The sequence below is a fragment of the Betta splendens genome, chromosome 24 (genome assembly GCF_900634795.4).
Source record: "Betta splendens chromosome 24, fBetSpl5.4, whole genome shotgun sequence".
Taxonomy (NCBI): Eukaryota; Metazoa; Chordata; class Actinopteri; order Anabantiformes; family Osphronemidae; genus Betta; species Betta splendens.
In genome coordinates, this window is record NC_040901.2 from 10,040,500 (window position 1) to 10,061,437 (window position 20,938).

Sequence of the window (20,938 nt, forward strand, 5' to 3'; positions counted from 1 at the left end):
TTCAGGCGTCATCGGAATGTTTTAGTTTTAGTTTTAGTTTTAGCTTTAGCTACATCTGAACACATTATCCTATAATAATAATAAAAATAATGATAATAACGCAACACAACTTCCCGCATGTCACTTCCCTTAAGTTCACCCATGATGTTTAAAACCATGTCCAAAGTATTGACAGGAATTCCCCCGTGGCCCCAGAACCGTAAATCACAGGCCCATGCACACCCTGCAGAACCCATAAATAGGGGAACGCGTCTGAAAAGGGCCCACCGCAGCCTTTGCGTGTCACGTGAGCCGCTCGCCCATAACTCTCTCATTCATTCAGCGACGGCCAGTTTATTTATGCTCCCATTTACAGTAGCTGTGAGTAAATCACAGCGATGAGGTCTCCCTTCAGCTACGGACAGCGGTGACGGTGGGCTGTTTGAAAGGATTCTGCCGAGACAAACCAGATGTCTGGGTGGAGATTGTGTGTGTGGGTGTTTAAGAAAGACAGCGATAAGGCCACGGTCAGACAGGGACAGAGAGGTGGAGACACAAATACTTCACAGGATGGTTTTTACCTTGAATACCAAACAAGTGACACAGTATTAGGCCTGAAATCTGAACTGGTATTATCTTTATCGAAACACTCCAGGAATGTCCCTATTAGTCATATCTTTTTCATACACACCATCACAAATAAGCTTTTCATTGTCTAGTCTCTTTCATCACGTCAGAGCACTATAGCAAATCTGTTACGGCCAGAAGAAGCCACACACAAACGCCAGACTTTGTGAATTGATACGTTTAATCCCTTTAATGTAAAGAGGTTCAAGCTCGACCATATAGTCCGAGGGGTCAGGCGCTGGTTACAGGCGTGTTTCTATTAAATCTCTATGAGGGAATCTATTTTCTGCACCTCTGACACTCATCTGGGCCACAACAAAGGCCCCTTTCTCCTCCCGTCCTCACGCTCGGCCGGCCGCTCTGAATGCGACCCAGAGCGAAATAATCCATACCCCTGAACCCCCCCATAAGGCACCCACACGTATAAATACACACGTCGGCTCATAAATGGTCCCACATGTTGGCGCTAACTCAGTGTGACTTTACAAGCACACGACGACACCTTTGCTCCTAATCGAAAGCCTGCAGGAGCTGCAAATAAAACACACACCAGAGTGGAGACGGTTTAATACACACACGCAGGTCAGCATTAAATCCACCTGCATGTTTTAAGGATGTGGTGCTGTGGTCTGACACCTGAGCAGCATGTCCCCTGTCCACCCATCCAACTTTCACTGTAGGAAGTGAAACCTCCAGCACCTTCCACAAGAGGGCAAAACTGAAAGCTCAGAAAACTTGTACAACAGTGCCTCCACCTGGAGAGGATGAAAAGGACACGCGGACGCCCCCATCGCTCTTATTGTGGACCCCTGATAAGCAGGCCTCAGTCTAAAGTGTGACATCATTATTTTAGTCCCGTGACATGGGCACAGTCGCCGTTTGTGGATCAGCGTCATCAGTCTGCCTGTCCCAACATCCCAAGTGGCCACAGAAACAGGTACGAGATCATTTTATTCTTTTTTTTTGATGATGATTTTCATTTTTGCTGACTCGTCGTGTTTTTAAATCTTCTGCTTTAATGCACATTTTGCTGCTGCTGCCATCGGCTTTGTTGGAGACGTGACATGCACCTATTGGCTTTGGAATCGTTGTCATCAGTTTTCCTAAATTTGTGAGCAAAAAGTTTGAAGACATCAACAAGTTATTAGTTATAGTTATTCTTTCTCACAGCGTATCTCAAACATAAGCACCTTCTCTTGATTGTGGAATGTAACACACTACTCTTCATATTCAAGTTGTATTTCAGGTCCAGGTTCGTGCTCAGCTTCACATTTTTTATTCTAATTAAATAATAAGTTGTGTCACTGACATGTCCCAAAGGAACAACTGCTCTCTGCTCTTTGAGCACAGCTCACGTTTTTACTGCTGTATTTACACTCGCCTTCAGACAGGACACTTTCCCCCAGTGTCGGCCTCCTCACAGCAAGTTGTCTCATTTTGATAAGACTTAAGGGGCGGCGAGGACGCGGTTCAGACTCCTTATCTGTGCAGCCATTCAAAGAGCGGATGCCTTCGGCCCTTTAATACGCTTTTTAAACACGTGGGTCATCATTTGGGGGCGAAAAGGAAACTTAAAGCACCCTTTTAATTCTTAGCTCCAAAATTCACATTTATTCCAACATAAAGACATAAATAATAAATAATAAAGTTCTGTTTATCAACTAAACCATTTAAAAGGAGAATGAGCAGAAATAGTGAAGATTTTCACACTAACCGTGTCTTAAACTCAGTAGTGTTACTATAATTACCTGCACATTCAATTACATTATATGTAATTACAACACAGTCACAGGATCATCTGGAGAAAACAAGACAGAAATACAGCAGAGATTATTGTGTGCTTCTGAGTGTGTGCGTGTCAAGGCCACCCACAGATGAGTTCACAAGGACAGGGTTAATCTGTCTGCACGCACTGAATTGCTTTGAGGAGGAGGGAGGGAAGACGTAATCTGATGTCCCGCCTGCTGCTCAGCAGAGCCAGCAATGGACTGGACTGGAGTTCTGCTCGGGATCACTTTCCTAACTGGATTACAGGCCAGCACATGTCAGTGAAAGGGCACCTGGGCACACACGCGTGTAAAAATACACCGACACACACTGTGTGTGCAGGTGCACAAGCAGAGATTAGCCACAAGTGAATTTTTCAACCCCCGGCAGGCGGCTTAAACTCCTCACAGGCTAAAAGAGAGAAAAGGTGCTGGAGTAGCTCCACGTCTCTAGACGCAGGCTAAATGATTTCTGTGCTTCCAGATATCTGTGCCACTGACGTCTGACTTCACCTGCAAATCAAGAAGCTAAGAACTGTGACAGGAGGATGGACATAGAGTCAAAAGCAGAGATGGAGACGGAGAAGGAGGCTTGGAAGGAGGCAGAGAAGGAGGCAGGGAAGGAGGCAGAGAAGGAGGCAGGGAAGGAGGAAGAGAAGGAGGCAGGGAAGGAGGAAGAGAAGGAGACAGAGAAGGAAGCAGGAAAGGAGGCAGAGAAGGAGGCAGGAAAGGAGGCAGAGAAGGAGGCAGAGGCCCAGGTGTCAGCTGACAGCATACTAGGTGCCCTGAACACCTCCGGCCTAGAAGAGACCTCCGACCGCCTGGACCAGCTGATGAAGAGCATGGAGGCGCTGCTGTCGGACGTGGAGCAGCTGCGGGGCCACTGCAGCCACCAGGCCAGCGAGCTGATGAGCGCCGCCCTGGACCTCAAGCAGCAGCAGGAGGAGCTGAGGGAGAGCTACACCGAGTTCTCCCGGGAAATGCAGGAGATCATGGAGACGGTGGACGAACTGTTCAACACCAAGAGTGCCTTTGACGCCAAGGAGAAGCAGGCGCAGAAACTGAGCCGACAGCTGTAAGGGTCCAAAGGATGGACAGACTCTAAGAGTGGTAGAAAGTTAAGACTGACGGGGGTGTGGTTTTAGTCTGATGCTGTGGGAGTGAAATTAGATAAAATATGTGTGTGGTATAAGTGTTTAATTGCTTTGAAATAATAGTTTAATGGGGTTCTGGAATGTTATTGTATAAATGTGTCGTAACTAGATCTCACTGTGAAGGACGGGGTATAATGTGAAACAACGCAATAAAACAAATGTCACAAATTACAGACTCACAGACGCCCATAAAGTTGAACCATCGTCTCTCTGGCGTTGGGCTCCAACCGGAGCATTAGGCGCTCGGCAAAGCTATAATTTGCAGCAGGAATTTTAATCTGGATTGCCGTGATTTGGCTGCTGGCTGACACCGGTGATGAGAGCGTGCACGTCCACCCACACTGCGTGTCAACGGCCGATTTACCGTCACTCCCCTTGTCCCCGGTTTCTTTCTCGCCCACACGCAAACGGACACAACTTGCAATCACGGGGAATTTTTTTTTTTATCGCCCATTCTCAGTGTATACTTACTCCAATCAGCTCTGGATGGAACCTGTGGCGCAGGAATGTTCTGCTCCCTCATTCGCAGCGGTACATCTTCCATATCCTCATCCAATCCAGTCGTGCTCCACTGTGGGTTTTTTCTGCTAAAATAAACCTAAACGAAGCAATGTTTACCTCCCAAATCACCTCCCTGGACTTTCTGATCTATATTTAGTGGTTATGGGACGTGCAAAATGGACAGTCAGTCTCCAGCAATGGAAAACTAAATTTATTCCCCCACAGATTAAATTTTATTGTTTTGATGTAATTTCAGTATTTTATGAATGTTATTGCTTAAAAGATTAAACTGTGTGTTAAAAACCCTTTGATTCTGTTTTTTTCCTATTGTAAAATGGACTGAACTGTGATTACGTTTCAATTTTAGCACCAATGTCTTGATTCTTAACATGAACATAACGTTATGAACAAAAGAAGGTTTTTAATCCATCTGACTGGTCTCGAAGCTCTGGGGGTTTAAAACACACTTTCTGACACGAGAAGCAACGGATTCTGTGCAAAAATATTGGACAAAACATCTGTGTGTGGTTGAAACCTGACACTTTATGGGCTGCGGTTTGGTGAGAAGATAGAAAGCTGGGTGTCGGTGCCTACGCTCACTTTTCAGCTTCACGTCCCTCTGGACTGCGGGTCCACCTGCTCAGAATTATTCTAGGTAAGATAAGATGTGTCAATATATCCAGAAAAAGTATTGAGTATTTGATGTTGTTGATGCTCAGGTTCTGTCTTTCCTGCAGTTCTGTACTGGTCAGCTTCTGGTCAGCATGAACACCCTGCACGTCCTGGGTCTCCTGCAGCTGCTGGCTGTACCGGCCTTTGCTGTGAGCATAACTCCTCTCAGTACCAGCAGTTTGTACATTTTAATACTTTATGATAGACGGAAAATGGGCTTGGGCAGAAATATTTACTTTCTGTCCACAATGGCGCCGTAAAAATGGGTTCTACACGCACGTAATGCAAAGCGTAAAGTGGTTTAAAATGGCTAAATGCCCCAGCTTCTATTTTGGAGTGTGAAACACACTGTGGGCTCCGGTGGCTGAGCAAGCAGCGGTTTCACTGTTCTGTTTTTCAGCTGACTCGGCCGAGTCACGACTACTGGGGGGAGTTCGGAGCCTATGGGCCCTGCAGTCGCACCTGTGGCACTGGTGTGGCCATGAGAACCAGGAAGTGTATCACTGCCAGGTAGGACACTGAACACACAGAGGAGTGGATTAAAGATGGTGGTCAAATCAGTAACATTTCTATTCCAAAGTGACCCCAATAATTGAGAAATGATATAGTACAGTAACTTTTCTGATGACATAATGATGTCTTACAGGACAGACGGAGGACATAACTGCATTGGATCCTCTAAATCCTTTCGAACATGTAACACACATGTAAATCATTTTAAACAGTTCTGCCTTTGTATTAATTTAACATCCTCACAATATGGATGTAAACTTAACTTTGCGTTTTCTGCAGGAATGTCCAGTTGGATCCAGGGACTTTAGGGAAGAGCAGTGCTCCCACTTTGACAGAATAGACTTCCAGAGCAAACGTTACACATGGGTGCCTTACTATGGAGGTGTGGTGCCTGTTTGTGCTGAACAATGACATAGCATGGAGCTGGTTTGTGATTGCTGTGACATTTATATTCCAGCATCAAATCCATGTGAGTTGAACTGTGTCCCGCGGGGAGAGAACTTCTTCTACCGGCACAGACCTGCTGTGGTGGACGGGACGCCGTGCTACGTGGGCCGCACCGACATCTGTGTGGACGGCATCTGCAGGGTAGGAGGGAACTCACTGTCGGCTGTAGCTTCGGTTCATCAATCAAACCACTCACTCAGTGGAGTTCTGGCTCTCTCCAGATTCTGACCCATGCGGAGTTTTCCGGCCTGGACGATGACGCCAACTCTGTGCACTCCGTCGTTCCCGTCGCCGTCGCGTCCCACCCCGCGGAGACAGCCGCGTACGTCTACAAAACCGGCGTGTACGGCGAGTGCTCGGCCACCTGCAACGGAGGCATGCAGTATCGCACGGTGGAGTGTTGGGTCCAGGACCCGCTGGACCCCCGCGCGGTGGAGGAGACGCACTGCGCTACCCAGCGCCTGCAGAGGCCGCAGAGTCAACAAACCTGCAACATGCAGCCATGCACTGCTGAGTACAGCGTCTCCAGCTTCAGTGTGGTCTGTATCAAACACCTGCACACACGCCTACAAAAAGATTCATTATTGCTGATTAAGGGCTGAAGTGCAGTGTTTGCTTTGCTCTGGCTTGTGGTGGTCAGTGCTCTGTGACTTGTGGAGAAGGCCAGCAGTCAAGGGAGGTGATCTGTATTGGACCCGGAGGTGAGCATCTGCCCGACCGCGCCTGCAGCGGGCTGGAGCGGCCTCCCTCCGTCAGGGCGTGCCGGAGGCCTGCCTGTTACACTCATATAACCTGGCACGTGACTGAATTTGGACTGGTGAGTGAAGGAAACGCAGGTCCTTCTCCTGTCGGACGCTCATGACCGCTCCGACCTCTGCGCGTTGTCTCTGCAGTGCACGAGAAGCTGCGGTGGCGGCGTGAGGGAGAGGAGGGTCAGCTGCTTCGATGCAGATTTGAACCCGTACCCAGAGGTCCGATGCGGATTAGCCGGGAGACCAGTTTCTGTAGAGGGGTGCAACGCTCAGCCGTGCCCTGGAGCTCAGAGTGAGTCCCATCTAAATTGGTGAAACACTTTTATTCCTTTCATTATTAGCACCAGTTCGTGGTTAATTCATTTACTTTATTAGCGGTGCCAAGTGTACAGGACTCAAGGACATATGAAAACACCTTCAGAGGATATGTCCCCCATAATCCGTCAGAAACTTCAGGTATGTTGAACATGTAGAAGATGGAAAATCATTACTGGACTATGTTATAAGCAAGCGTAATTACCTACTAAGCAATAGAAATACATATAATTGACTACTTGAGTTTGCTTGATTCAGTTTCCAGGCCTGATCCAAACTCTGTCCATGACCCCTACCCTGCTGTGGTTGGTCCTCACTGCCTTCAGTCAGTTTATGGCTGCTGTCCTGACGGCCACACCTCGGCCACTGGACCCCGACAAGAGGGCTGCACTCAGGATGACTGCGTTCGCACCAGGTAGTAATGCTTCCTGCTTGCCATCCTCCACCAGTATATGACACAAAATGCTTTCATCATTGAAAAAAAAAACATATTCCTCAGGTATGGCTGCTGTTTGGATGGAGTGACTGTGGCTCAAGGGTTTGGAAGAGCTGGATGTCCTGAGTACCAGACAGCTGTGGTAGGATAAACGGCTGAACATATAAAACATATAGTAGAGGTATAATAGAAAACTTACTACCTTTCCTTCTTGTTCAGCAGAACCCAGTGTCCCCCTCGGCTCCATCTAGTGATAATGTCTGCTCACTGCCTCGTGATGAGGGCCCTTGTGACACCTGGAAGGTCCGCTACCACTACGACTCAAGCACTAGCAAATGCACCGAGTTCTGGTACGGAGGCTGTCAGGGCAACGCCAACAACTTTGCGTCCCTGGAAGCATGCAAGCGAGAGTGTGGAGGTGTGGTGAGGGAATCACCACCGGGGCCACGCAGACGGGTCCCAGCGACCAGAGGGTTGACTAGGGCTGTGCTGAGGGCAAGGGCATAGTCGTACTTACCACTAATACCTCCAATTACCACAGTACCTTCCTGAACTTGGGTATCACAATATATACACAGCTAAACACAATACAGGGTATGGACATGTACAAATGATAACCTTATGTTTTTGTGTCTGAATCATAACTGTTATCACCCAAGTAAAGCCTTAATATAAAGCAATAAATATTCCGCTATCCACTAACCTTGCATTCACTGTGTTGTTTATTTGCTTGCATGTTTTTTCTCGCCTCTATAAAGATTAAAGGATGGACCCATGTTGACATGCGGGCCTTTTATTGTGAAACCTGAACTTTATTTTGAAGACTTGACCACCGGAAGAATTCCTAACCAGTCGACCTCATTTCCCCCGAATGGTTTTGATCAGGCAGATTCTTTAGGGTTTGAAACTAAATAAACAACGATTTTTTTCTCAGTTTGCCTCTCAGACATACACACACAGGGTTTACGGTCATCATTAACATGGTGAGATTGCTTTGTTTCACATTTTCACAACGAGTTATATTCGCTCTGAATAATCCATCCCAGCTAAGCTAACTTGCTAGCTACGAGGTTAACGCTAAATACAGCGAAACTTGCATTCAGTTCCATGTTTTCTGTGAGTTGTAATTTTTTAATGTTTAGGTTGTAATTAAGTAGGTGGTGTCTTCTAAGACTAAGCATACACCAAGCGTGTGTCGTTTAATGACACACTGCACAAAAACATTGCATCACTGTATATCTGTGATGATCTGGTGAGTCAGAACGTACTTCAAATCTGTGTGTATTTAATAGTATTCATCATTTCACAGTCGCACACAATTTTGCTTGTCCAGCCGACTAAGAGACCCGAGGGCCGCACATATGCAGACTATGAGTCAGTGAATGATTGCATGGAAGGTGAGTGGGAGACTTTAATAAAGTCACAGGGCTGGTTTCTTTATGTTTGGTGTACCAGTTTTCACAATTAAATAATTTGTGTTGTTAATTTACCCTTTTAGTTGCTGTTTTCTTTACCATCTAGGTGTTTGCAAAATGTACGAAGAACATCTGAAGAGGATGAATCCAAACAGTCCATCTATCACCTATGACATCAGTCAGTTGTTTGATTTCATTGATGACCTGGCAGATCTGAGCTGTCTTGTGTAAGTATGAATTGGTAACCGTTTAGTCATTGTAGTGGAATTAACGCCTCGGATCAAATGCGTTTTTACTAAAGGTGTCGTTTTACTTGAACAGGTACAGAGCTGACACACAGACGTACCAACCTTACAATAAAGATTGGATCAAGGAGAAGATATATGTCCTGCTTCGGCGTCAAGCTCAGCAGGCAGGGAAATAAAGGCATGGGTGACTGGTTGTCCTGCTACACACACAGGAGTTTACACTGCACTGCACTGCAGTTTTTTATACTAGGGTTATATTAAATATATATCTGTTTACTATACTATATCTGTTTAAAGGGACAACAGTGCCACTTTGACACACATATATGAAGGGGTTTATATTTAGGTACAACATTGAGTCAACATTGGTTTTTGCAACAAACACATGTATGTATTATATTACTGCACGATAGCTGGACGATACATAAAACACTTTTTTATGTATTTGGACTTACAAATGCCGGCAATTTATTTTTGAAGAGATAAATATCTGCAGTGTGACTGACATAATCTTTCATATGTCTTTATTGTTACTGTAACCTCCCATCATGATGTGCGTGTTTTGTTAACCACTTGTCTTTCATATCATCTTTTTTTCCCAAACAGTTAATGTTGCTGTTTATTTAAACAAAATAAACAATTGTTTTATGACTGGTTTGCACTGTTGAGTGTTTGATGAATACATTTAAAATCTGGATACAGTATGGATGAGTGTGATGGTTCGTTGTGTAAAATCTAACGCGTTAGACTGATGAGTAGTGTTGTACTGTCTCTTTAAATGTGGCGGGTTGCCCTGTTGTTGCTGTGCTGGAAACCCCGTACTGACTCTGAAGGGACCCAAGATGGCTGAATACTCTCGGGGGGCAGTTAGCAGTTATCTAAACAACACTTTGTGAATGAATGGCAAATAGTACTGTGATATAAAGCGCAGCTCCTGTTTAATGGTGTGAATGCGGTCTGTTGGTTTGCATAATTTTGGGACGCATGAATTCCAGGAAGGAGAGAGTGGTCTCTCCGCGGCCCCGAGCCAGAACATGGCGGAACACTTGGAGAAGAAATAGCGGCTAACGCTAGCTAACTGGCGTATTATTCAGACACCCGTAGTAACATTGGTCCAGGGTGAACACGGTGTCTGCGGGTCCCGTCAGTGAAATAATGTTATCGCTGCACATCTGTGGTCGTTTCGCTTCAAAAGGTTGGTTCTTGTTGAGTATATGGAGCGTAGGCAGTTAGCATAGCAGCCAGTTGACTCGCAAGGTCTGCTAGCTAACGTTGTCCACAGGCGTACAAAGTGTACTTTTAAGCAGGCGGCGTGTTGTGGCAGGCAGAGATTGTAACGGTGGGGGTTATGCCTTGTGCTTCTGGCTACACTATAAACGGGGCGTTTTGCATTGTCTGGCAGATGTTGTTTTGTAGATTACTACTACACTTTATGTCAATGCCGAAGCTGGCTCGTCGTTAGCTTGCTACAATGGTTCGTAGGCTGCTGTTTAGTGGCGCGTTGCCTCGAACCCTAGTGAGATAAGTCTTGAGGCAGCTGATCTGAATACAGATATCGCGACTGCAATATCGATCGGGACATCTTTCTAAACTCTCGGTTCGGTGCTCCATTTCAAGGTCTTTTAGCCTGGTTGACCTCTGACACAAGTTTAAGTAAACAGGTGTAAAAACAAAGTGCATTGAAGTTGTGGCCTTACGAGGTGAAGCAGACACCTTGTAGTAGGCAGGAAGTTTCTGGAGGGAGAAATCGGAACCGACCGTCTGTCAGAATGACGGACACTCGTCGACGAGTTAAAGTCTATACCCTCAACGAGGAAAGGCAGTGGGACGACCGCGGGACCGGGCATGTTTCCTCTGGTTATGTGGAGCGATTGAAAGGCACGTCGTTGCTGGTGCGAGCAGAAAGCGACGGTAAGAGGTGGTGAAGTTGCTAGTAAGCGTTAATAGGAACTTGCACCTGTTGGTTTTAACAACTGTATCCTTTGCTATGTTCTATCTGACAGGTTCGTTACTGCTGGAATCTAAAATCAACCCAAACACAGCCTACCAGAAACAGCAGGTCAGTACATAGATCTGAAGGTTTAAGTAGAATATTGATGATTTTTTTTTTATTTCTTACTCTTAAATTGCTTTTTCTCATCAAAAGGATACACTGATAGTATGGTCAGAGGCTGAAAATTATGATCTAGCACTCAGCTTCCAAGAGAAGGCTGGCTGTGATGAAATCTGGGAAAAAATATGCCAGGTAAACCTGTTTTATGTGGGATTGCGTTTGTCTGCTTTGTCTGCATGCATTTGTTGTCATGTTTGTGTGTTCCTGGTGCTTGACTCTACATGTAGTCTCATCCTTTCTTAATCACATCTATGTCTCATCATTAAGGTTCAGGGAAAGGACCCGTCAGTGGATATCACTCAGGATGTGGTGGACGAGTCTGAGGAGGAGCGTTTTGACGACATGTCTTCACCGGGTCTGGAGTTACCACCATGTGAACTCAATCGCTTGGAGGACCTGGCCGAGCTGGTAGCCTCCTCACTCCCATCGCCACTGCGGCGTGAAAAACTGGCACTGGCTGTGGAGAATGAGGGATATATTCGCAAGCTTCTGGAACTGTTCCGCATGTGTGAGGATTTAGACAACACAGACGGACTACATCACCTTTATGAAATAATTAAAGGCATCTTTCTGCTCAATCGTACTGCACTGTTTGAGGTAATGTTCTCTGATGAGTGCATTATGGACGTAATTGGTTGCCTGGAGTTTGACCCCGCATTACCACAGCCACGGCGGCATCGGGAGTTTCTAACTAAGACAGCGCGCTTTAAGGAGGTGATCCCCATTTCTGATCCTGAACTGCGTCAGAAAATACACCAAACATATCGAGTGCAGTATATCCAGGACATGGTGCTGCCAACACCCTCTGTTTTTGAGGAAAATATGCTGTCCACCCTGCACTCCTTTATCTTCTTCAACAAGGTAGAGATTGTGGGCATGCTACAGGTGAGAGAGACACTTAATCTTTCTGTGTTTTTAATCAAGAGAGTTTCTTTTTGAAAAAAAATTTGCGTGTATTTTTTCATCTCATTAAAGGTTGATGTTAAATGTTTATCATTATATAGTTCTATCATATATTCAAAATACAGACATAAGGGGATATATTTAAGAATAGATGGAAACGTTATTTTAGAATTTCAACAGTCTTGTTTGGAAATGTGTCCCCAGTCTGAGTTGCCTGCTAGTTTTTATGGTCATGTGACCTTTTGTTTTTGTTCTGTGTCAACTCAGCAATGTTTATGTATGGCTGTCGCAATAGAGATGCAGGAGTGTTTGGTAAATCAGTCATGCTACTCTTGAGGAAAACTAGCATGCTGTTGGCCGTGTCACATCATACCTCAGAAGTCAAACACTACTAATACAGAATTTTCTTGCTTATTTATGATGAAGCAGATTTATTGGGCCAAACTAACGAACTACAAATGTCTTGTGCTGTTAAAATAGCACTTGATATACTTCATTGGACAGCAGTGTTTTCATTGTAAAACATCTTGTGTAAGTGATTCATCAAAGTTTTCAGATGCTGCACATTTTTAGTATGAACTGCAGTACTTTGAAATAACTGAAATAAAATTCTGAGTCGAATCTAAAGAAATGTTTATAATAACAAATTAAGTACGAATCAATACTGTTTCCAAATCAATCAATGGTATGTATATATGTGTTTTTTCCCATTAACATGCACTTTTCAGGGTATTAGATCTTAACCATCTTCATTTTAAAATGTTGGTTTGGATGCTCTTTTAAATTACACAGCTGAAAGAACAGTGCATGGTGCGGGTCAGGGGTCTTTTGTCCTTTTTCCAATTTGACCCTTTGTATGGTGTTCATTTGTTCTCATCTTCCCCCTTTTGATGTCAGGATGATGAGAAGTTCCTGACAGACCTCTTTGCACAGCTAACGGATGAGGCTACTGATGACGACAAAAGACACGAGCTGGTATGTCAGACCAGTCATGCATGTTTTGCCTTTATCTGAGCACTTTTGCTTTTTCTTGTTTTCTTATTACATGGTGCCATTTTTGTCGATATCTTCTAGGTGAACTTCCTAAAGGAATTCTGTGCATTCTCACAAACATTACAACCTCAAAACAGAGACGCCTTCTTCAAGACGTTGTCAAACATGGGCATTCTACCTGCACTAGAGGTCATACTGGTGAGTGCAGCTGGGTTTTCATGTAATAAATTAGATAAGGTTTGTTAGACGTACATAGAAAAAAAAACATTCTATTGATACAGAGAAGTAAACAAGCCAGAGTAATTATAAGGAAAGTGGAAATGAGAGGCAGCTTTTCTTAAGAAATACCTTTTTTATTAGCCTTTTTTTAATCTCCATTTTGCATCTCATATTTTCTAAATCAGGGAATGGATGATGTTCAGGTGCGTGGGGCAGCCACAGATATCTTTTCCTATCTGGTGGAGTACAACCCTTCTATGGTACGAGAGTTTGTCATGCAGGAGTCACAGCAGAACGATGATGTGAGTATATTAATTTCACAGAATGGCTTTCAAATTACACAGATGTGGTGTTAATAATTGTATTTCTGTCTTGCAGGACATCCTACTGATCAACCTGATCATAGAACATATGATCTGTGATACAGACCCTGAACTAGGGGGGGCAGTGCAACTAATGGGCTTGCTACGTACTCTAGTGGACCCAGAGAACATGTTGGCTACTGCTAATGTGAGTTTGCATGGTACTTATTGACACATTACTTTACAGTAACCCTAAACAGAGGGTTTGATGCCCCCAGATAGTGTCCAGCAAAGTTTGAACTTTATTGTAAGGACCAAAGACATTATTTTGTAAATGCTGTGGAGTAAAGTAAAGTAACAAGAAAAAAAAATCATCTAATTCTTTTTCTAGCAAAAAAATATTACACTGAAATTGTGGGTTTTCATCCTGATCAAGTTGTTCTCTTAACTTGCACTAGTCTTACAAATCCATAACGTTTAAGCTGGAGGTCTTCTGCTTTAGATTGTGAAAACATAAGCATTGTTTACAGTTCAAGTCAGCACCATGCTATACTTAGAATATATGCACTCTTCAATCCAGAAAACAGAGAAGACAGAGTTCCTGAGCTTTTTCTACAAGCACTGTATGCATGTCCTCTCAGCCCCACTACTGGCCAACACCACGGAGGAGAAGCCTAGTAAAGGTAATGCATATGTTCCCCATGTTTTTTTTTCTGTCTTTGTTTTTAATAAAACCTTCTATTTTATGATGCTTACTAATTTTCTTCTTGTAGATGATTTTCAAACTTCTCAGTTGCTGGCCTTGATTTTGGAGCTGCTGACATTTTGTGTTGAGCACCACACCTATCACATCAAAAACTATATCATCAACAAGGACATTCTTAGGAGGGTACTGGTTCTCACTGCCTCTCACCACGCCTTCCTGGCACTATGTGAGTCACAAATAACCACAGCCAGTTCTTTAACTCTTAATAGACATTAATCTGTCAAAACGTTCTTGCGTAACCTTCGCCTAGGTGCCCTACGGTTCATGCGGCGGATCATTGGTCTGAAGGATGAATTCTACAATCGCTACATCATGAGAAACTTTCTCTTTGAGCCTGTCATCAAAGCCTTCCTCAACAATGGCTCACGCTACAATCTCATGAACTCAGCCATCATTGAGATGTTTGAGTATGTGCGTGTGGTGAGTATAGCCTGACTTGTCACAAACATTAATAGATCATCAAAACTTACACTTAGGAAGGAAACTAAAGTCTACCTGTCAAACTACATGCCCTAAAACAAGACATCATGATGTACATATTATTATTCGTTATTTTTGACTTGTTTGGTGTGATCTCTCAGTCTATGATGCTTCCCCTTCTGCTCTGTCTCCACACGCATTCTTGTTCTGCATTGCTCCCAGGAGGATGTGAAGTCTCTCACAGCTCATATAATAGAGAACTACTGGAAGGCCTTGGAGGATGTGGATTATGTTCAGACATTCAAGGGCCTAAAGCTGCGATATGAGCAACAGAGAGAGAGGCAGGACAACCCCAAATTGGATAGGTGAGATGATGAAATTAATGTTGATAAAATGTTAAAATGCCGTTTGTGTTTTTCCTTTTAAAGAAGCATTTGAATCACAGCCTGCCCAAGTTATTGTGAGCTTCCTAAGATTGTTTTCCACCTGTGTAACGTGATACATTGTTGCTTTGGCTGCCGTACATGTGTTGTATTTGCTCTGGCAGATTTGTCAGACAGGTTGCTAAGTGCTGGGGTTTACATGGTTTATCTGTGGCAGCAAACTGCTCTGGCTGGACCTCTGCTCTGTCTACTGATGTTGCTCATTCAGATGGTGAAAGCAGGCAAAGAAAACCACAGTCTTACAAACACACTGATAGATTGGCACATTTGATTTCCCTCCCATTACACATACTCACATTCTGAGTCAGCAGATGAACTGTTTCTGTCACTCCTTTGGGTCATCAGTAAAGTAGCAAGCGCATGAATGTCACAATATTTAAGCAACCCCTCAAGCTTGTCTGTTAAAATGGTTTTATTTAATACAATTAAGTATCGGTTTGCTTGTAAAATTGCCTCAAAACAGCCTGTTAGATATGTATAATATCGCAGACGAATGTGGAGTCATGTGATGCCATGTATATTAAACCAATCTGTACATTATCCTTAACAGCATGCGCTCCATCCTGAGGAACCATCGCTTTCGTCGAGATGCACGGACTCTGGAAGATGAAGAGGAGATGTGGTTCAATGCAGATGAGGATGACCTTGAGGATGGTGAGGCAGTGGTACCTCCATCGGATAAGCTGAAACCCGGGGAGGACCTCATGGAACCCATAAGCAAGTTCATGGAAAGAAAGAAATGTATGTTTTTCTATTTTTTGAAAAGCGTTATGTTGAGACGGTACATTTTGTACATTTTTTTTATTGAAGAGTGGGAATAATAATGCTTGTTGTTCACCTCTAGTGAAAGACACAGAGGACAAGGAAGTACTGGGAAAGTCGAGCTTGTCTGGCAGACAGAATCCCAGCTTCAAACTTTCCTTTTCTGGCTCCACTAAAACCAGCCTGTCCAGCCCCCCTTCATCTGCCTCACTCAACCCTGGTTCTCCAGGATCGCCAGGATCTCCAGGTTCCGGGACACGGAGCTCACCCTCCAGCACAACTGTAACCACAACGGTACATGTAAGCATATTAGCTGTAAGTGTGTATGCCTGCTACGACAGTAGGTTCACATGCTATGTAACCTCCTGCACACGCTACACAGGGACCACCCCCTCCTGCAAAAACCAAAGGATTAGGATTTGCACATGACACTATCTCCTGTTTGCTTCGTATGTGTCAAAGTTTATCTAAATAAAGATAGAAGACAGACATTATACTGCTTGAAGTTGCTTACCTGCATTTTTTTTATTCATCTCAGATAACTAATGCCTACAAATAAAAAAATATGAGCTATTTCCCTAACTGAGCAGGATGACTGATTTACTGTCTCTTCTTCAGGGAGGCTTAGTGGGACTGGTGGACTACCCTGATGACGACGATGAGGAGGAAGAAGAGGATGAAGATGGTGAAAGCAAAGAGGACACCCCACCACCCTCCAAAAAGTCCAAACTAAGCTCTTAAGGAATCATCGAAGTCTCAGTGCTCTGCTTTGAGAGTTTCATTGCATTGACTTCACACAGGAATGATCAAACTTGTAAACAAATTGAATGAATTAACGTCACCCCTCGCTACCAGTGGGTGGTTCAAAGAGGAGAGGACTGTGAAAAGATTCAAAGCCTCCTCTTAGCCCAAATCAAACAAGTGCCAATCAGGTGACCAGGAGTAAAGACCTGTCTGTAAGGTGGAACAGACAAGTGAAAGCTGGGGGGACAGGATCGTCGGCGGACTCGGTTATGAGACGCGTTGGTGATTCAGCAACTGGAGGAACGGATCACATACAAAAACGCATACCTGCAGACTGAAACACCAGAGATCTTGAAGGCTCGGACCATAACCCACTGCCCCCCGCCCCCCACTCAGGGAAGGACATCAGTGGCCCAAGCGGGTCAACCCAGTCAGACCCAGAAACACCACTCGCTCCCCCCTCCTCCTCAGAATCCACTTCCTCCCTGTTCCTTTTTACTTCTTTCCTTCTCTGCTCCTTCTTTGTCTGTTGCTGTTTATTTTTTTTTGTTAGTATATAGGACCAGATGGGAGGCAGCGCGTGGCAAAGAGCTGTTCTTGTTTGATATCATCTGTGTTGTTCCTCAGCAGACGTTCTTTCTCTGAAGAGATAACAGCCAGCAGTTTCTTCATTGTTTTCCTCTTTGTTTTCTAATCGTCTGTCTTTCTCCTATTTTTGTAAATGACGACAAAAAAGACCTGCCTTTAAATGTTCAGGATGTTTTCAGTCACACTTGAACAGGTTTTTAAAGACCTCAGTAGGTGAGCTAGTTTTATCCTTTTTGCCCTTTGAAACTGCAGATTTTTTGGAGAATTTGTAATCCCGTCTTGATTAAAGATTGAGTGGAATTGAATTCTAGATGTGATGAATTTTGTCATATCTTCTAATTTTGGTTTTCCTTTTACATGAGTGTACACTTAGTTGTTCAGAATATTTGGGACCATTAAAATGATCTTTGCTGTAAGGTGTCCTACTACCATTTGTCCTAAAACTGGAGTGATTCCTTGCTGTATTTTACTGTTCATAGTTTTCTTTGGTTTCACAAGAAGCTGACCTGGTATTTGTTGCATAGACAGCGCAGTGACAAAGAATCGCATATTCATAATTTAATGCCACATTTGGACAAAACTTGTTAATAAATAGTGTAAAATGCCAGCAGATGACTTCACCCCGTCTTGGTCTGCAGGTGTGGAAACCTCTGAACTAGTTTTACTATAGAAATAGTATTTACCTGAATCAAATCAATATTTTCACAACTGTGTCTAACTTTAAATTGTGACTTTATAGAGATGCATTTCTATATGGTCGTACCCACTTCTTACTCAAAGGAAAATTTCAAATGGATTGATTCTGTGTGGGAAGATGTCCACTAGGTGGCGCAGTCACTCCATAAAGACGTTAGTGTGTGGCCTGTCCATCATACAGCCCCGTCATTCAGAATATGGGGACTTATGGTGATGGTGTCATTTTAGCACAGTTGTTGGAACTGTTGGGTCTAAGCTATTTAGAAATGTCTGACTCATTTAAAGATGGATAAGCGTTGCAGTACAAAACAGGTCTTTGTTTTATTCCTTACTGCTGTTATACATGTCTTCTCTACCGACGTAACTAAATGATGCTTGTCCTTAATATGCATTCAGTTTTGTAAATGGGATTAACACTGGTGGACAGGAATGCATGGTTTCCACCATTAGTGAAATAGTTTTATGAAAAATGTCAGCGCCTCTCAGCTTGAGTGTTCACCTCAGTGGGAGTCTGAGGACGACTCCAAAACAAACAGCATCAAGGCCACCAAGGAGTCACTGTGTTGTCCCTCCAAATGCATTGTGGCCCTCAAACGTTGTTTATTAATTAAAAGCCAACAGAAGAGGATCACTCGGTGCTCAGCGTGCGACAAGAGCCACCGCACAACGCCTATTAAGCCTCCCATTCACACGAAAGCCATCTCCAGACAACGGCAGCTTTTCAAGAGCGGCCCTTCCTGCCAGTCTCCGCCCGCTCCCCAGCAGGATCTGTGGCTCCACTGTGGTTTGCGTGAGAGGTCCCCCCTCTTGCTGCCGGTGCCAAGGCGCTCACCCGGCTCTGCCCGCCTGTACGTCTGCCAGGCCGCCGGGCCTCCATCGGGGCGCGGTGCTGTCCAGCTTCCCGCCGGCTCCATGAAAGGCCCCTCTGACAGCTCTGTCCGTCGGCCCGGCCCGCTGAGCGTCCAGTCCGCCAGGCTGCAACCTGCTCCGCATCGGTCACGTCGGCCACTATCTGTGGAAGCGCTGACAGTGCAGACTCCGCGGCACCCCCCCCCCCCACCACCACCAGCTAAATAGCCGCTCGTCACATTTTGAACTCGCAACGTGCTTTCTGGACGGCGTGAAAGACGCGGGGGTGATCCTCATCATGGGTCCCGCATCCCTGGCTGGGCCTTGAAACGCTAACCAGCCCAGATGGCAGGACTCCGGGACAAACCTCCTGTCCCAGACTCCAAAGATAGATTTGGGATTTATAAACTTTACACTTTAACTTAACTTAACAGCTTTAAAAACTCATACTAATATTTAGAGATAAGAAAAGTTGATTAGTAGTAGTTTAAGTTGTGTTTGTGCTATTTATTTATAGGTATACTTTTATGAATTAATTTATTTTATTTATTGGTATTTGTAAGCGACCTGTAGGGGGCGATAGAGACCACCTATCGTCACATACCTGCAGAAGATTAACGTGTGAGTAAACGAGTGTTGATCAACGCGTTGCGGTTAATTTGATTCAGGCTTGAAGCCAGAGTTTCATGCAAATCTTTGCGCTGATGTTTGATGGGAAACGGCCCGACTGCGTTTAGCAGATGTGCAAAAGCCATAACACCGATGTATTATTTTAATCCTATATCATCCTGCTAACCGCGCCAGGATATGAACTCGGAAATGTGGCGCACGTGCGGTTTGCGGAAGCCCAGTCGAGGTTGTCCAAACAGCCGCACAGAGCGCACCTTCACGCGCGACCCCGCGCAGACAATGAGCCGTGTTTCCCGGACACACGGCGCTCTCTGTGTCCGCCGGCGCTCCCCCGCGTTCATCACAGCACGTCCGCCGCCGCGTGCCATTAATCACCGCGGCGCGAGAGGGCGACGGGGACCCCGGGGCCGCCGCGACGCCCGGGGTCGGCTTCCGTCGGCGGCGAATGAAAGAGTGGAGGCAAGTCATCATCCGTCGCATGTGTTCTGCATTAAGGCGGAGGTGAGAGTCACGGCACTTCTCCCGCGCTCCCTTTTTGGTGCGTTGCTGAGTTGATGGCCGACGGACGAAGTGTGCCGGTGCGAACCGTGACACCCTCGTGCTCAATCTACGTCTGCATCAAACGAGTTTTCATTATCTGGGACGTTAGATCAGCCGCCGTGCGAATGCAAATGAGGTGAGCAGATTAGGAAGCAGCAGTTGGATTCTTAACTGGCACCGTCTCTACACAGTGGACTTATTCTGCTTTACTTTCAAGCAAAACTAGAATATTGTTCCAACAGATGAAGCATTTGACAGCAATCTCTCACTTTCAAGGTCAGATAATGGGAGTTTTTCTTCAGTTCATCGTGGGGCCTCTCAGGTTTATCTCCGGGGCCTTTGCACCCACTGCAGCTCTGACGTCCACAGCCACTGCAGATACTCCTGCATAAGTGTGGCCATAAACCAGCGGCAGCGTGAGCTCTGTTTGGTTCCCGGTCGCTCTAAATCAAAGACAAAGTAATGAGCTTTGGGAAGCGGAAGCAGTTTGGGCCGATCTGCCGTTGCCGAACGTTTAAGTGTTGAATGGAAGTGTGAGTGATGCGACACACACACACACACACACACACACACACACACACACACACACACACACACACACACATTTAATGTGGAGCCCAGTGGATAAAATCCACGTTTCCACGCCTGTAAAACTCGCACCGAATTAAATAAAACCAACTCCCAGCAGCCCCTGGGGCGCGTATATTGGGCCGAGCCGTGACGCGGGGCAGACGAGGCCGCGCCGGGCCAAACACAATGGCGTCTGTGAGGGAGAACTCGGGGCGGCGGACACCTAGTGTAAAAAACGGAGGCGCGAGAAGGCGAGCGATCGACCCACAACGTGTGTTACCTCACGCAACGTAGCATGAATGAAGCCCTTGAAGGTATCAGATTCCAGTCAGTAAACTGGGAATTGGATGCGAAGTTCAGCGGGAGTTGAACATGTGGGACCAGTCACACACACACACACACACACACACACACACACACACACACACACACACACACACACACACACACACACACACACACACACACACACACACACACACGCATGCAGTAGCCCATTCCGTGTACATTCAGCTCCACAAATCAAAGCTACATGTTCATCTCCAGGCTGCGGCTCTGGGCTGCGTGGTGACCTG

General features: G+C 45.2%; 4 protein-coding genes across 10 annotated transcripts; all 4 read left to right on the plus strand.

Annotated features, from left to right (window-relative positions):
* The first annotated feature begins 1,428 nt into the window (after window positions 1-1,428).
* LOC114849454 (cilia- and flagella-associated protein 251-like) lies at window positions 1,429-4,332 on the plus strand. Its single transcript, XM_029140926.3, has 2 exons — window positions 1,429-1,543; window positions 2,857-4,332. The coding sequence occupies exon 2, from the start codon at window positions 2,921-2,923 to the stop codon at window positions 3,449-3,451; it is 531 nt and encodes a 176-aa protein (XP_028996759.1). The 5' UTR covers window positions 1,429-1,543; window positions 2,857-2,920; the 3' UTR covers window positions 3,452-4,332.
* Window positions 4,333-4,476: 144 nt separating this feature from the next.
* On the plus strand, window positions 4,477-7,864 carry paplnb (papilin b, proteoglycan-like sulfated glycoprotein). 2 transcript variants are annotated; one of them, XM_029140924.3, is made up of 13 exons: window positions 4,477-4,682; window positions 4,765-4,848; window positions 5,100-5,209; window positions 5,346-5,406; window positions 5,492-5,594; window positions 5,670-5,800; window positions 5,881-6,198; window positions 6,300-6,476; window positions 6,553-6,703; window positions 6,787-6,867; window positions 6,985-7,141; window positions 7,226-7,304; window positions 7,382-7,864. In XM_029140924.3, exons 2-13 carry the CDS (start codon window positions 4,792-4,794, stop codon window positions 7,667-7,669), a joined length of 1,713 nt encoding a protein of 570 aa, XP_028996757.1. In that variant the 5' UTR covers window positions 4,477-4,682; window positions 4,765-4,791; the 3' UTR covers window positions 7,670-7,864. The 2 variants fall into 2 exon arrangements, with proteins under 2 accessions (XP_028996757.1, XP_028996758.1); XM_029140925.3 differs by having other exon boundaries at window positions 7,385-7,864.
* A 131-nt stretch (window positions 7,865-7,995) lies between these two features.
* Window positions 7,996-9,476, plus strand: erh (ERH mRNA splicing and mitosis factor). The gene is made up of 4 exons (XM_029140927.2): window positions 7,996-8,145; window positions 8,472-8,559; window positions 8,684-8,804; window positions 8,899-9,476. The coding sequence occupies exons 1-4, from the start codon at window positions 8,143-8,145 to the stop codon at window positions 8,999-9,001; spliced, it is 315 nt and encodes a 104-aa protein (XP_028996760.1). The 5' UTR covers window positions 7,996-8,142; the 3' UTR covers window positions 9,002-9,476.
* A 146-nt stretch (window positions 9,477-9,622) lies between these two features.
* smek1 (SMEK homolog 1, suppressor of mek1 (Dictyostelium)) lies at window positions 9,623-17,494 on the plus strand. Of its 6 annotated transcripts, none has more exons than XM_029140921.3 (15): window positions 9,623-10,736; window positions 10,829-10,884; window positions 10,972-11,070; window positions 11,206-11,823; window positions 12,739-12,816; window positions 12,916-13,032; window positions 13,239-13,355; window positions 13,432-13,563; window positions 13,936-14,038; window positions 14,129-14,287; window positions 14,372-14,541; window positions 14,764-14,906; window positions 15,535-15,725; window positions 15,829-16,061; window positions 16,365-17,494. In XM_029140921.3, the coding sequence occupies exons 1-15, from the start codon at window positions 10,595-10,597 to the stop codon at window positions 16,485-16,487; spliced, it is 2,481 nt and encodes an 826-aa protein (XP_028996754.1). In that variant the 5' UTR covers window positions 9,623-10,594; the 3' UTR covers window positions 16,488-17,494. The 6 variants fall into 6 exon arrangements, with proteins under 6 accessions (XP_028996754.1, XP_028996756.1, XP_028996755.1 ...); XM_029140923.3 differs by having other exon boundaries at window positions 15,829-16,040; XM_029140922.3 differs by having other exon boundaries at window positions 14,767-14,906.
* Window positions 17,495-20,938: the final 3,444 nt, after the last annotated feature.